The sequence below is a fragment of the Myotis lucifugus genome, unplaced genomic scaffold, assembly GCF_000147115.1.
Source record: "Myotis lucifugus unplaced genomic scaffold, Myoluc2.0 scaffold_131, whole genome shotgun sequence".
Taxonomy (NCBI): Eukaryota; Metazoa; Chordata; class Mammalia; order Chiroptera; family Vespertilionidae; genus Myotis; species Myotis lucifugus.
The window spans coordinates 2228400-2244369 of record NW_005871179.1 but is presented as its reverse complement, the minus strand read 5'-3'; the positions used below and the strand labels follow the sequence as shown (position 1 = coordinate 2244369).

Sequence of the window (15970 nt, the reverse complement as noted above, 5' to 3'; positions counted from 1 at the left end):
AAGGTGAAAACAACAGAATAAGAGGAAGTGAGTGTGCAGAGAACAGATTTCTGATGCAATCTCAGCCATAGCCCGGCTCAGGCTGGGATACTCAGATACTCCATTTGGCAGAACTGAGAATGCCACGCAGTCCCACCCTTCGGTTGAGACGTGTGGTGGAGGGCGGGGCGATGGCAACTCTCGGTCAGAGGGGTAGGGCCAGCAGAGAGAGGGGATGAGGGGTAGAGACAGACATGTATGACTTCCTTCCTACATGGCACCCTCCCACACTGGGTCAGCTGCAGGGTCCCCACCACTGCTGGGTGGGATGGTCTTCTTGCACCATAATTCAGCTGCCATCCACCTGCTCTCCTAAAATCACCAAGGGAGGGACTTGCTCAGTCTTGGTCACAGATTATGGCTCCACCACTTCCTAATTACCTTCTTCTGTCCCTGCCTTCCTTCAATCATTTGATTTTATCTGAGTACCCTCCTACATCGGGCACTGTACAAGGCGCCTGGGACATGGGATATGTCAGACACCACCCCTTCTTCCAGATGGGGCTGGGGCTGAAGGAAGCGATGGATGTGAAGATGATACAGCAAAGTCTACAGTCTGTACAGGTGTGTGGGGTCACAACACAAAGTTCCCCGGGAGGAGAAAATGAAGCTTTTGTGAAGGTCAAGCTGGCGCTGAGCCTAGGGAGATGAAAAGACCCTCAGCGGTTGAAAAGGACGCTGCTGTGAAGGGAGAGGCAGAGGCTTGGAGACTGCTGGTACTTCAGTCTGGCTGGAGCCCAGGGATCGGGATGGGTGGGGTTCTACTGCGGTGGGGGCACTGAATAGAGAGGCAGGCAGCGACCAGATTGCTTAGAATGAAATTCAAGTTTGGAATTTAATTTATAGGGGGAAAGGAGCTGTGAAGGATTTCAAAATAAAGGATCTATTTATTGTTTCTTTTCTTAAAATTAAATGTAATTTACACATCATGAAATGATCATCTCTTACCAGCTTTGACACATGCATATCAAGTTTTGCCAATCCTAAAACTTTATGTAAGTGGAATCATTCATTATGTACTTTTGTGTGTGTCTGTCTCCTTTTGCTCAGTGTGCTCTGAGATTCACCCACACTGCATGCATCAGTAGTTCATTCCTGATTGCTAAGAAGTATTACCATACATTAAAATGGAAAACAGGGTGGTTACTGTAGCATTTTCATAGACAAGACCACTCTGCGGCTAGCTAAAGAAGAGACTGGCATGGAAGGCTAGATGGGGGCAGAGGAACCCCTTAGGATACTATAATTATAATTTAGATGGGAAATAACAAGGTTTCAACCAGAGCAGCAGCTGGGAGGATGCACCAGAGGGGAAAACAGGAGGTGTGTTAAGGCAGCAGAGGCTCCAAACCTTGGTCACTCATAAAAGAAGCAGTGAAGGTGGATGAGGGTGCCAATCCCCAGTGTTCAGAATGGAGCTTGTCTGGGGAGGAGCAATATGCTTGTGTGTTGCAGCCTAGCTCCTGCAGCACCAGAGGCCGCCAACAGCTGGATATCTGAGCCTGCAGCTCAGCAGGATGTCTGGGCGGGGGTGGGGGGTGGGGGGGATAGCAGAGGGGAGTTGGCAGTTTCTAAGAGGAAAGCCCTGGGAGTGATGAACTTGTCCAGGAAGGAGGTGTGGATGAGAAGAGAAACGGCTTGAGACATTGCCTGGCCAAGGAAGAGGGTCATGAAGGGGAAGTGGTGCACTCACAGAAGAAGTTGGAGAACCGGAAGGGAGGGGGAACTTCATGAAACCCAAGGGGAAGAAGCAGAGTAGGGACTGAGGGATAAAACATGGACAGTTCCACTTTGTTTAGCAACCAGGAGTTCGCTGGTGTCTTATCAGAGGAGTTGCCAGCGGACCCATGGGCAGAGACCAGCTCTCAGTGGTTCTCTGTGAAAGGAGGGGAGGGAAGAGAGAAAAGCAGAGACAACTCTTTAGAAGAGCTTGCCTCTGAAAGGAATAAAGGAGATCGTGGGGGAGCTACATAGGGGTGCATCTGAGAAAAACCTGAGCCTGTTCGTGAGCTGGGGAGCGAGCTGGAATGAGCTGGGTGAGAGCAGGGGGGAAAACACTGGAGGGCAGAAGATAAGAATCCAGCAAGGCCCTGCTTTCTGAATCTCAACAGCTTCGGAGCTAAAAAATAAAAAATAAAATAAAATCTATACTAATGATAGCCTAGGTGGCATCACACCCTCACGTCGTCACAAGATGGCTGTGCGCACAGTGGAGGTGGGGCCCAGTGGCTGCTCCATGTGGTGAGGCCTGGGGTTCCACAGCTCTGTGCAGTGTGGAGGAGGCGGGTCCCAGCGGAGGAAGCGGGTCGTGGCAGGGGAGGGCAGTTGTGGGCAATCGGGCCGCAGGGGCAGTTGTGGGCGATCAGGCCAGCAGGGGAGGGCAGTTGGGGGCGATTGGGCCAGGAGGGGAGCAGTTAGGGGGCGATCAGGCTGGCAGGCAGAAGTGGTTAAAGGCAATCAGGCAGGCAGGCAGGTGAGCGGTTAGGAACCAGGGGTCCTGGATTGTGAGATGGGCCCGCAGGGATGGGCCTAAACCGGCAGTCGGACACCCCCCGAGGGGTCCCAGATTGGAGAGGGTACAGGCCGGGCTGAGGGACACCCCACCCCCGTGCATGAAATTCAATAACAATAATAAGAAGAATAGTAACAATAATAAGAAGAAAGAAAGAAGAATATATGTGAAGCCACTGAGTGCCGTTCTGGGCCCATGGGAGACTTTCTGTAAATGCTCGGGTCTCTTCGTTTTGGTGCTCCTACACCTCCCTGGGGCTGAGCACTCACAGCAGACCTGTGCATACTCACCCAGACACCCAGGTCTGAACCCCCCAGCTGCTCTGAACCCTTCGTCTCCCTCCCAGGGAAAGGTACATACATGTTAAATACCAGGGCGATGACGTAGTCTGGCGAGACGGTCACCTTCCAGTCGCACTCCTTGCCCGGCGGGTAGGGCTCTGGGTAATTTGGAGACAGGATGACTCCCGAGGGTCCCGTCAAGTCTCCCCCACAGGGAGCTGAGGAGAGAAGACAAGGGTAAGACGCCCCCTTCACCAGGTCCGATTCAATGGGTGTTTGTAGTCACAGAAGAGGAAGGATTGAGTCTGATACACCTGAGTTGACACCTGGCTCTGGAGGCCAAGGGGAGGGTGGAGTGTAAAGGGTCCGAGGTTTCCCCTGGAAGGGATGGAATGTTTTGGAACTAGAGGCGGTGGTTACGCAACACTGCGAATGCACTAAATGCCACGGAGCCATTCATTTCTCAATGGCTAATTTCCCTTGAAGGAATGACTCAAAAACAAAATCCGTGACTCTGCCCGCTCCTGGCTGTATGACGTCAGAGAACTGACCTAACCTCCCTGGACCTCAGTGTCTTTCTATTGCAAAAAGAGACAATACTGCCTTCATGGGGTGGCTGCAAAGATTTTGATGTCGGAAAGCATCTGGCATACCATAAGCAGCCAGTACCTGGAGCCATCATGCGTCTTACAGACCCAACACCTGCTCTCTGCTCGCTGCCTCACATCCACTTTCTAGGCGAGGCGGGCACTGTGCGTATTTACCGAGAGTCCTGGTGCAGTTGGTCAGGAGTGGCAAACATTACCATATTCACCTGCCAAGCCCACCAGCCTCCTACACTGCCAGTGCTCTTGGCACCTGCTTGGGGCTGCAGATCCCGTCCAATTTTCCAAAAGACCTTCTCCAAGAGAACATGTACGCCTCAGTCGTATGGAGATACTACAAATCCCCATCAGTCCACGGTGGTCTCCCTCCTGAGATGACAGGCCTTCCCAGCTGGCAGGAGAGGGAAGGTGGCCAGCGATACAGCAGGCTGCTCACCCAGAGTCCCCCTGGCCCTTCCCAGATCCTGAGCCAGGTTCTGCACTAGTTGGCCGGGCTATTGCCCTGCAGCATGAGGGTTTGGTGAAGTGGAGGCCGGGAAGTGTATGGAGTCATTAACAGGAAAAGATGGCCAAGACTATAACTGTGGCTTACGATGCACCATCGGAGATTGGCAGCGAAGCAGGCAAATCGTGAGCCCACAGGAGCATGGAGAGTCATGCAAGAGGAAGCCAGAAAATCCAAGACTGGACATGGGGTGGGAGCCAAGGCTGTATCCAAGGCTGAACTGAACAGCAGCCGCTGGCCTGTCGCAGAGATGAGCAATATTTATTGCCTCGTGGTGCAGCTTTTACTCAGAGCAATGCTTAAAGGGCTGGAGCAACCCTCCACAGGGTCTCTTTAAAAATGGTAGGTCTTCAAGCCAGGCCATAAAAGTCTAACATGGTTGAACAGCAAACCTGAGTGGTCATGAGTAGTGTGTTTTTTTCCATGGGAAATATATCTCAAACACCAACTTGAGTACCAGAAACACTCAAGTGGGCACCTATTAAATGTCAGGCATGAGCTATAGCATTTTGGCTGCCTTATCTCATTTATGTCCCATAGAAACTCAGTGAGCTATGGACTATCCTTCCTGAGTTAGAAAGGAGGAACCGAGGCTCAGAGCTTAAGTCACTCGCCCAGAGTCACTGAGACTCAAACCCACGCGTGTCTGGCTCCAGAGTCCATCAACTGGCTCTACCACCTCGGAACTGCTGATGGCAGTGGGAGAAGAGAGGGGCGTCCCTCCCCACGGGCGGGCAGGCACAGGCCCCAGGAACAAGAGCTTCTGTGAGTGAGGATGCTTCCTGAGTCAGGTCTGCCTTGTATCTCCTGCGCTTCCTCTCCACTGAGCCTTCTCTAGAGAAGAGGGTTAGATGAACGGGACAGACCAGAGTAAAACTGCATTGAACAAGGCAAGACCACACTGTCCTGTTCACAGAGAGTGGCCCTACCCAGAAGCACAGCGTGACGCAGCCAGTGAGAGGGGAACACTCTTGTCATGCCAGCTGCCCAGCTCCCTGGGGGATCTTCCCAAGGGGGCACAATGATGCCTCCGTTCGGGCAAGGGCTGTTAGGCCCGGCCTTCCTTCGCAGCTCAGGAGTGTCTTTAAGTTTGCCTCAGATGGGGTGAATCTAGGCATTTCTGAAACTGCCTGTTTTTCTTCGGCTAACCCCTGAATTCGGCAGACCATTCCAGGAGGGCTGAGAGGTGGGCAGGCTGTACTGAGGGGGGAGAGCTGTGACAAAGGCCATCAATTTTGAAGTGACACGGTCCTGGGTTCAAATTTTGACTATGCCACTTATTAACTGTGAGTTTGGGCACGTTATCATACCTCTCTGAACCCCCATTTCCTGGTCTACAAAACAAACTGAAAAGAATGATGATGGTAATGGCTTCTACTGTATGCCGTGGTTACCACGAGCTTTACAGCATTATCTTATTTAATCCTCAAAATGACCCTGTGAGGTAGGTACTTTTACTCTCCCCATTTCAGGGAGGAAAACGAGGCACAGGAGATGAAGAATTTATCCAAGGCCACACAGCTTGTGGTGAAGTTGGACAGAACCTGGGTAGCTGGAACCCAGAACCTGAGTCCACATGATGATTCTATTTGCGATCACGTGGCTACAATGTCCAGCCCAGTGCCTATCATGGGGATGACTCTCAACAAATACTTGTTTTCTTTTGTGGTTTCCTCCCTGTAATGAAGGGATGCCACGGTCAGACAGGCCGATCCTGAAGGACGGCCAAGGGAGCTGAAAATTAGGGGCTTGTCACTGGGATGGCCAGGCTGTTTGAGAGAGAGAGGCAAAGACTTTCACTGTGTTGCCTAAGATGTTTGTCTCTCTCTCTCCTTCTTTCCTGTTCCTCTCTCCCTCCAAGCTCCCTCCTCCTCCCAGTCTCCAGTTGCTATGCTAGGGAGCAGGATTATTCCAGCCCAACCCCTACAAGCTGCATGACCTTGGACATGTCTCAGAGCCTCCAATTTGTCCTCCGTCCAATGGGGAGATTTTAAGACTAAGGGCAGATCCGGAGAACCAACACCCAGGTGACCAACAGTGACCTTGGGAGGAGGAGGAGCAGGGTTCCTTCCTTCACACCCAAGCCTGGGGGTGTCCTTCTAGAGCTTTGGGTAATGGGAGGGTCATTTCAGAACCTGCTGACCTACCACCCAACGTAACCACTGTCCCCTTCCAACCTATACATCCTGGGCCAGGAGAAAAGGGGCAGACACACCTGGCTTAGGAACCTTTGGGACCATTTTATAGAGTGAAGAATGTGGTGTCTGTGTGTGTATGTGCGCGTGTGCACACACATGCACATGTGCGTGAAAAGCAAACTTTAGGTTTTCTGCAACTTTGGGCTGTTCTGAGTCTCCTGGCCAGACTCAAGGTGCAGCTGCCACGTATGTGGACAGGGGGTCTGGAGCCCCCACGTGCTGGGGCCAGAGGGCAGGGCTTGCGCTGTGCTGCTCTGTACCGATGCATGTTGGCGGGCTGGGCTGCCAGAAGAATCTGTTCTCGATCTTCACGCAGCTGATCTCTGCGCTGCCCTGCAGGGCGTAGCCAGGGTCACACTGGAATACCGTGGAGTCACCAGCTTCCCAACTGTCACCACTCCGGCTCCCGTTCTGTGGGACCCCAGGGTCATTGCAGGACGTGGCTGTGGACACTGGGACAAGAAAACAGAAGAGGAGGTGGAGTTGCCTAGGTGTCAGCCACACGAGGATCCCAGTGCACCCCCCTCACTGGCATCACCATGTCCATCAGCCGGGCCCCTGTGTGATCTCCGACACCTCCCAATAGAGCCACCATCTCCGTTCTCACCCCCATTACTTCCGCTCCCTCTGCCACTGCCACTGCCACCCATTCTCCCAACATCTTCACCATCCCTGTCATCCCGTCCTGAGAAACTGAGTTGAGTATGATGGCGCTGCTATGATTGTAGAACTGAGTTCAGCTTGATTTACCGATACGAGACTGTTTCAGAGCTAAGCTTTGCAATCTTGTCTAATGTAGGTAACATGATCTGTATAAGGGAGTGACAAGATAATTAAGTATAAACTCCAAATTCAATCAGCAGGGGCTGCAAAGGAGTCCCGGGGTCGGCCGCCCGAGCGCTGAGCAGTGGCTGCGAAGATGCAGGGAATTACTCAGGCGGGTGAAACCCATATTCTCTCTTGTGTGGCAAACAACCAAAGACTCATCAGACTGGAACTAAAGATAAATCCAATGTTTGTAACAAAGCAGAGGTCAAAACAAGCATTAGTAACTGAGATGTATTAAAAATTCAAAAAACTCAGAAATTTGGGAGCTGGGTGTAGTCTTAATACCTAAGCTAGTGAAATGCAAAGCAGATGTTTTAAGTGAATACCCAATGAATGATGTAAGGGAGGAATAAGTGAAAAAAACGAATGAGTGAGTAAATGAATGAAGCATGAGAAAGTGCACCAAAGGAAATGGTGTACACGAAAGTCCGGGGAAAGGATTCTGAGGCAGCTGCAACAAGCCAGCTGTTGCCACAGTTCCCACTATGTCACCGTTCACAGACGGTGGACCCGGGGACAAGAGGTTTTGAAGGCCACAGGATCAATAACATTCATTTATTTGGAGGGTCAGTTTTTCTTTAAAATTTTGGGGAAAATAACTTTTATACTAAAACATGTGAATTTATTATGGAGTAGGATGTAAAATTCATATTCGTTTTTAAGCAAAACCATGAAGCTGCAAAGAGATTTTTGCTTCCTACACCCTCCGGATCTTCTGAAAATAGCCATCTACTCCCTTCTATTAGGTGACTTCAGTGGAAAAGTCCAAGAAGCGCCAGCCCAGGGCAACAGTACACACTCATATCACTAAGTGTAAGACCTAGGCTTGTGTGGAGAGTCTGGAGTTACAGTATCCAACACCTGACACCCAGCGACGCCTTAGACAGTATACAGCAAACTAGGCCTGCAGCCCGAGCTGGCTCTGTGCCTGTTCTTGTCAATGAAGTTTAATTGGAACACAGGTATGCTCATTTGCTGACATATTGTCTATGTGCTAGAATGGCAGAGCGGCATTGTTATGTCATATGGCCCACAGAGCCTGACATATTTACTATCTGGTTCATTACAGAAAAAGTTTGACTACTGGTATATGTTACCCTATCTGAAGCCCTCCCCTGTTCAGATCACATTTTAAAACCTATTCTTCACTTGTGTTCAGTTTTAATTATTAACAGCATTGGTGATCTTCTATCACTGTGCTTCAGACGTAACTGTAAAATCTTCTTCCAACACAGCAGGCACAATCCCCTTCCCTACTTGCCCCAGGGCCGTTGCACAGGCTGGTCCTTCTGCCAGGAATGATCTTGCCATAGATCCTATGCCAGCTCCATCCTGTCATCCAGTTTTCAGCACCAATATCACCTCCTCAGACAGGTCTCTTTGATCCTCTTCTTCTGGGCTCATTCTTTACCCCCGCTTCCATCACTTTTATCACATTATCCCATTTTGTTCTTTTCATAGCACAATCTGTAAGAACCTGGCTAATTTATTTGTTTGCCTCTTAATTGTATACACGTGTGCATCTACCTCTATGGGAACAGAGACCTTGGCTGTTTTGCTTCCAACTGTATCCCCAGGGCCTAGAACAGTACCCAGCACACAGCAGTGCTCAGTAAAAACAGACTTGGCTTTCATCTCTGGCTTTCCAGGGCACTGTGCACATGTAAATGATTCCTTGGGGAAAAATAGCTCACTGTTCTGAGCATACTCAGAAAGATTATTTATATGGGAGGCAACAGCGTGCCATGATTAAGAGCCTGGATTTGGGAATCAGACACAGGGGCATTGATCCAGGCTGGATGACCTTGCATGAGAAACTTCTCGAGGCCTCAGAGCCCACATCTGCAACCTGAGGGTGTCTGTGAACACGGGAGGGAGAATGCCGTGGAGCCTGAAGTGGCGCCTGCTCAATAGATGGCAGTGATTATGCTCCTTCTCCTCTGTGCCCCTCACCTTTTGCTGTTCTCGCGTTCCCTTTCATGCTCCTGAATTTGAGCTGCTTGGCACAGCTTCTGGGAAAGGCTGGGCCCACGCGGTGCAGACAGGATGTTGGGTGTTACACAGTCATGTTTACTTACTAAAGCCGAGCGGGCACTAATCGCCCCTGGCATTTCTGTAAATCCCCTGTCAAACACACACTATAAAGCTAACATGGGCTGAGCCACTCTCTCTTCCCGAGAGTAGTCCTGATATTTGCTAACCAATGACAGTAACAGGGGAGGTAACCTTTCCCGAACCTCGGTTACACCCAGACCACTGGCCTTCCTGGAGTTCAGGCTGGCGAGCTTTGCCCACTCCCCTCTCTGCGGACCTAAGCAATGCCCAGGGTGGCTCGCCCAACTAAGGAAATCCTCGTGTGGGAGAAAACCCTCCTTGTACTCGTCCACGTCTCCGTGTGCCAACTGTGCAGGTGGCAGTGATTGAGCACCTGCTGCATGCGCACCCTGTGGAGGAGTCGGATGGTGTGAGGTGACCCCGAGCCCCGCAGAGCTCTCTGTAGGGTGGCAAGCAGGTGGCCAGCTCCACTGTAAAGCAGAGTATCTGGAACTGACAGTGTGCTGAAGACACAGAAGTAAAGTGCTGAAGGTGCCATCGTCTCCAGCGATGTATTCTGAATGGGGAGGTGAGGAAGAAGTGGCCTCTGAGATGAACCTTGAAGGAGGAAAGTGTATCGAGGAGCTGGGCAATGCACGAGAAGGCACTGGAGCTGCTGGGTGAAGGCACGGCTCACGAGACGCCCAGGGACTCTGTCCCACGTGGCGCCGCTGAGGACGCAGTGGAGGTCAGATAATGCAGATCCGTGGGGGAATTCATTGGTACAATTATGGGCTTTTTTTTTTTTAAAGCCATACTCATTGGTGTGGGCAGAGCCAGAGAAAATACATGTCTCGTTTAATTATTCATAATACTCCTTTTCCCAGAGAGTGTACTGAGCCGTCTCTTTAGCATTCTACCCTCTTCACTGCTGGGAGTCCCTTCGATTGCTTCTTCCAGCAATTTCCAAAGTTTGTATCACGAAATGCTAATCACTTGAGATGGCTTAGAAAAAAGTCATCCCCGGCCAAATATGTCTGGCAATTGTGGCCTACAGGCACCTCCTGAACCTATGTGCATTAGCACACCGGCAGTCCTGAGAGGTCCCAAAATACAGATAACCTCTTTAGATCGCCTCAACCTGAGGACCTTCCCAGCATCACTTGACCCTGCATTTAAAAAAAATATTTTTAAAAACTATATTTTTAATTGATTTCAAAGATGGGTAGAAACATCATTGATGAGAGAAAGTCACTGATCAGCTGCCTCCTGTATGGCACCTACTGGGGATCAAGCCCCCAACCCGGGCATGTGCCCTGACCTGGAATCAAACCATGACCTCCTGGTTCATAGGTTGACACTCAACCACTGAGCCACACTGGCCAGGTATGCAAACTTCTTTTTCCTGCAATACCAATAAATAATCCCTGGAACTCCAGGGAACAGATGCTGGGAAATGCTTATCTAAAGTGACTCCCTTGTTGTACCATGCTGGAACCCTAATCTCAGACTAGTTCAGTGCTATTCAGTGGCCCCCAGGGACTCTCTCCATGGATGAATGAATGCCATGATCAAGGAAGAAGATTCTCAATGAACCTTGCAAGGAGCTATTTCTCACTGGGCTGGAAGCCTGCATTAGTGCTAAATGGGCAAATTAATAAGTACAAAAGAACTCAATGCTGGAGACTCTCATCTGCCCACACCTTCATCTCTATGGAGGAGATGGATCAGAAGAGAGCTAGGCGCAGGGTCTACAGCTCCATTACAGCCCTACTGGTGCCAGGGATATACCCAACCACCCTTAGCTGATACCCCGCCTGGTGAGAGTGTGGAGGCAAAGCCACGGCACAGGTGCCATGCAGACTTGCTCCGGAATCACCATGGAAACCCCTCACACAGACAGACAGAGGAGTAAGGAGATGGTAATGAAGACAGCTGCTGTATAATAAACGCAAGCACCGACCGAGGCAGAGTCACTTGTGCAGGGAGATGAGTGACGGGAGAGGCACTTCAGAGGAGATGAGATGATGCATCACAGGCAGAGGCAGGGCCAATCATAGACATTATCTAATATTGGGACTTGACGTCTGAGCACTGCCCATCTTCCGCAGCTCTTTGTCATGCTCCTCCATAATTGGCTCCGGCGGTACATAATTAATTGAATTTAGATTGCTCACATTTAGCTGCCAGACCTTTACTAGACTAAGAACCGGAATGTGCGCCACGTCAGATCGGCTCTTCCATAACTGCACCCCAAACCACTCTCCACCTCCCTCCCCGGCTCCCGTGTTTCGGCCCCAGGAACGAGCCTCGCGTCTGAACCGGTTACCCTGCCTCTGCGCTGTGCATGTGCTCTTTACAGCCAGGGTACCTTTTCTTTCCTTTTCATCGAATGGGGGCCACAGAGGCTCCAAAATCCACGTCAGTGGCCAGACCAGCTCTATGTCATGGCCGACTATTCGCTGTTGGAAACACTGTCTTTTCTCCTGTAACTGCTACTCATCTTCAGGTCTGAGCTTGGGCATTATCTTTCCTGGATGCCCCAAGGTGAGCATCGTAGTTTACATATCTCCACGTGCTTATCAATTTGTACGTAAATGTCTACTAACCTGCCTGTGTCCCCCACTCCCCGCACTGAGTAAGTGCAGCGTGGATATCTGAACAAGCGCTAGTCTTGTACCAGGCACACAGCAGATGCTCAATAAGCATCTTTACATGAGTGGAGAGCTGGAGGGCCGGAGGGGCTCGAGGCAGCAGGACAGACAGAGAGGGGCCGGGGAAGGCTGGCACAGACCTGAGAACTGCACGGCAAAGCCCTGCTTGCTGGTGAAGAAGTCGGTGCTGAACTGCAGCACCACGGAGTTGAAGGTACTGTGCAGGTCCTTGGGCAGCGCCGAGCCGCTGAGCTCCTTCAGCAGGACCCCGCTCTCCACGGGCCCGTCCCAGATGCGCAGCACATCGTGGACCTCCTCTGTGTCGAACACCAGGAAGTGGAGCCTGAACGGGGAGAAGAGGCAGCGGTCAGGTGGGGCCCAGCCACTTCTGTCCGGGGCATCCGGTTAGGGAAGGTCAGAAACCTAAAAGGCTCGTAGGAAGGGAGAGAAGGCCGTGTCTGGCAGCATCCTCAGAATTCCCACCCAGCTTGCTCCTCCCACTGCAGTCATTAGTGATGGGGACAAGGGTGAGGGGTGTAGATTTTAAGCACTTTTTCTGTTAATTCTCACCAGAGGATATTTTTTCCACTGATTTTCAGAAAGAGTGGAAGGGAGGGAGGGAAGGAGAGAGAAAGGTTCATGTGAGAGACACATCAACTGGTTGCCTCCCATACATGGGCCAACAGGGGCTGGGAATGAACCTGCAACCGAGGTATGTGCCCTTGACCGAGAATCAAACCCACGGCTCTTCGGTGCGTGGCCTGATGCTGTAACCACTGAACAACACTGGCTAGGGTCAGCATCTTGTTTGTTATCATGAGCCTCATGTTGCCATTGTCAACCCCAACCTTCTCGGTTCTATACAACAGCTCCCAGAGCCACTCCTGAGTCCACACCCATATCATTCTAAGTTGTGCGGGGGATGCTGAGAAGGTAAGATAAAGGATATAGGTAAAAACAGACAATCAAATGCAGCAAGTTATTTTGTGTATATTGACAAACTGATTCTAAAGTTCAAATGGAGAGGTGAAAGACCTGGAACCGCCACACGATACTGAAGAAGAAGTTGGAGGACTGACGCAGCCTGATGTGAAGACTTAATATGAAGCTACAGCAATCAAGACAGTGTGGTATTGGTGAAACAACAAACAGATCAATGGAACAGAACAGAGAGCCCAGAAATAGACCCACACAAATATAGTCAATTGATCTTTGACAAAGGAGCAAAGGCAATACAATGGAGCAAAGGTAATTTCTTCAACAAATGCTTCTGGAACAACTGGACAGCCACATGCAGAAAAATAAATCTAGACACAGATCTTATACCCTTGACAAAAATAAATTAAAATGGACCACAGATCTGAATGTAAGCATAAAACGAAAACTCGTGGAAGATAACAGAGGGGAAAGCCTAGATGACCTCGGGTATGGTGTGACTTATTAGATACAACACCAAAGACATAACCGATGAAAAATGAACTGATAAGCTGGAAGGCATTAAAATTAAAAATTTATGCTCTGCAAAAGACAATGTCAAGGGAATAGGAAGACAAGCCACAGACTGCGAGAAAATCTGCAAAAGACACATCTGATAAAGGACTGTTATCTAAAATACACAAAGAAATCTTAAAACCCAACAATAAGAAAAACAAACATCCTGATTAAAAATGGATTAAAAGTCTTACCAGACACATCGCCAAAGAAGACATACAAATAGCAAACATATAAAAAGTTGCTCCACATCTATGTCGTCAGGGAACTACAAGTTAAAACAGCACCGAGATACCACTACACACCTATGTGAACGGCCACAATCTGAAACACGGGCACCCAGAGCTGGCGAGGATGAGAAACAGCAGGGGCTCTCGCTCATTGCTGGTGGGAATACGAAATGGCTCAGCCACTTGGGAAGACAGCTGGACAGTGTGTTACCAACCCAAACAGACAATTCAGCAATCACATTATGTATTGAAAGCCAATCACAAATGTATTGAAAGGTATGTCCGCACAGAAACCTGCACTTGGATGCTTATAATGTTGTATTCATAACTGCCAACCAAGATGTCCTACAGTAAGTGAATGAAAGAATAAGCCGTTGTACATCCAAAAAATGGAATACTATTTAGCACTAAAAAGAAATGAGCTATCAAGCCATGAAAAGGAAACTTAAATGCATATTGCCAAGTGAAAGAAGGTGTTCTGAAAAGGCTACACACTGTATGATTCCAACTATGACGCTCTGAAAAAGGCAAAACTATGGAGACAGTGAGAAGATCAGTGGTTGCCAGGGACTGGATGGGCAGGAGGGATGGATGGGTGGAGCACACAGGATTTTTAGGGAGGTGGAAATACTCTTATGATACTATAATGGTGAATCCGTTATTATACATTTGTCCTAATCTACAGAATGTACAACACCAAAAATAAATCCTAATGTAAACTATGGGCCTTGGGTGATAATGATGTGTCAATTTGGTTCATCAACTGTAATAAATGCCCCACTCTTGAGGGGGATGTTAGTGGGGAGGCTTACCTGTGTGAGGGCAGTGGGTTTCTGGGAAATCTCTGTGCCTTCCTCTCAATTTTTCTATGAACCGAAATCTGCTCTAAAAAATGAAGACTTAAAAAAAGGAGGTGCTAAAGAGCAGGGGTTGCTGTGGGTGCCTGAGACGCTGGCCCAGCTGTGGTGGGTGCAAGGGTACAAGGGTAAGCCTACACCTTGGTTTCCCAAGGGCAGAACGTGGGATATTAGCTACATACCAGCTAATCCCTGACAACCCAAGGAGGCTAGGCAGGGCTCTCCACGTGTGGTGTGCCCGCTGGCCACAGAGATCAGTAGGAACCCGAAATCTTCCAGAACAAAATGGTTCCGACTGCCAAAGCTGCCTTGGTTAAGAGCCCATGCAAATCTCTCTCTTCTAATCAATTTTACTTTGGAATCGTTGTAGACTTACATAAAAGTTGTGAAGATAATACAGAGAATTCCTATACACCCCTCACCTTTTCTTCCATTGTTAGCGTCTCACATTGCCCTGGTACATTTGTTACAACCGAGAAACCAACTGTGGATCAAGACTTTGAACTCGACTCCAGACTTTATTTGGATTTCCTGTTTGTCCACTGACATCCTTGTTCTATTCCAGGCTCCAATCCATTCATCACCATCTCCTTTTAAAAATATCTTTTAAATTATAAAAATTTCAAGATGTGCTCAAGGCAGAAAAAGGCAAACAATATACAGATGTATTCAATTTTTAAAAAGTCTCTTTCACACAAACCAACCTCCTTTTCCAGAGCTCTTTGCTTCCTCTTAGTTTTGGTACATGTTCTTCCAGACCTTTTTTTAATGTGCACAAACACATTTCCCCCGCAAATGGAAGCATATTTTACATGATGATTGTGCAACTTTCTTTCTTCACTGAATACAATATTATGGGCATATACATTAATTTTTTTTTCTGCAGAAAAGAACATTATTGTATTTCACTATGGCTTTAGCGTTGTATTTTATACTAGAGGCCCAGTGCATGAAATTCGTGCAATGGGCTTGGCCCTCGCAGCTGCGGCAGCTTGCCTCGGCCCTCGCAGCCCCAGCTTTGTCTGGAAGTTCACCCCGTCATTCAGCTGTTTGGTCTAATTAGCATATTACGCTATTATTATTATAGATAAGTCTGCAAGGAACACTGTCTTCATGTAGCTTTGCACATTTCTGTTAATATTTCAGTTGACTTGTAGAAATATTCTTTTTGGGGGAGAATGGGCATATATTTTTTAAATGCTGGAAAATATAGCTAAATCATTCTCTTGTGATTGTATCAATTTACATCCCCACTGAACAGTATATTTGTTATTAATATTTTCTCCTGGCATCTGGTATCTTTTTTCCTTTTAAATTTTGTTTTTATTTTGGGATAGAAGTTATTCACATTACATACACAACCATGTTAATCTTTCCCTTTAAGAATACTGGTCGTCACATTTCCCTCTTCTCCCCCAAATGGCTCAAAAGCAGAACTTTAATATTTTCCCAGAAGTTGTATAGCTTCATGTTTTGGAGGTTTATAGGTTCGTTATTTTTCCAAATGCACATTCAGTTGTCCCAACATCTATGTAAAGTTACCTCGTCCACATTTTGACTATGAAACGCTGTTTACTTCCTCCTTAGCATTTATTACAGCCAAGACTTCATTTATTCACGTTTGCTGCTCGTCTCCCCAGGTAGAAGGTAATTTTCACCAGTGCTGGACCAGCCTTGCTCACTATTGCAGCCCCAGTGCCTAGACGTGCCCAACACTCCGGACCGTACACTGGCTC

The 15970-nt window shown here is 48.7% G+C and overlaps 1 protein-coding gene across 1 annotated transcript in view; it reads right to left on the bottom strand.

Annotated features, from left to right (window-relative positions):
- CSMD2 (CUB and Sushi multiple domains 2) overlaps nt 1-15970 on the bottom strand; it is a 268349-nt gene that overhangs the window by 101935 nt on the left and 150444 nt on the right. Inside the window, exons 20-22 of the mRNA XM_023758472.1 lie at nt 11797-11999; nt 6401-6592; nt 2912-3050 (exon numbers count right to left, since the gene is read on the bottom strand). Coding sequence (XP_023614240.1) covers nt 2912-3050; nt 6401-6592; nt 11797-11999 — 534 coding nt within the window. The remainder of the gene's footprint in view (nt 1-2911; nt 3051-6400; nt 6593-11796; nt 12000-15970) is intronic.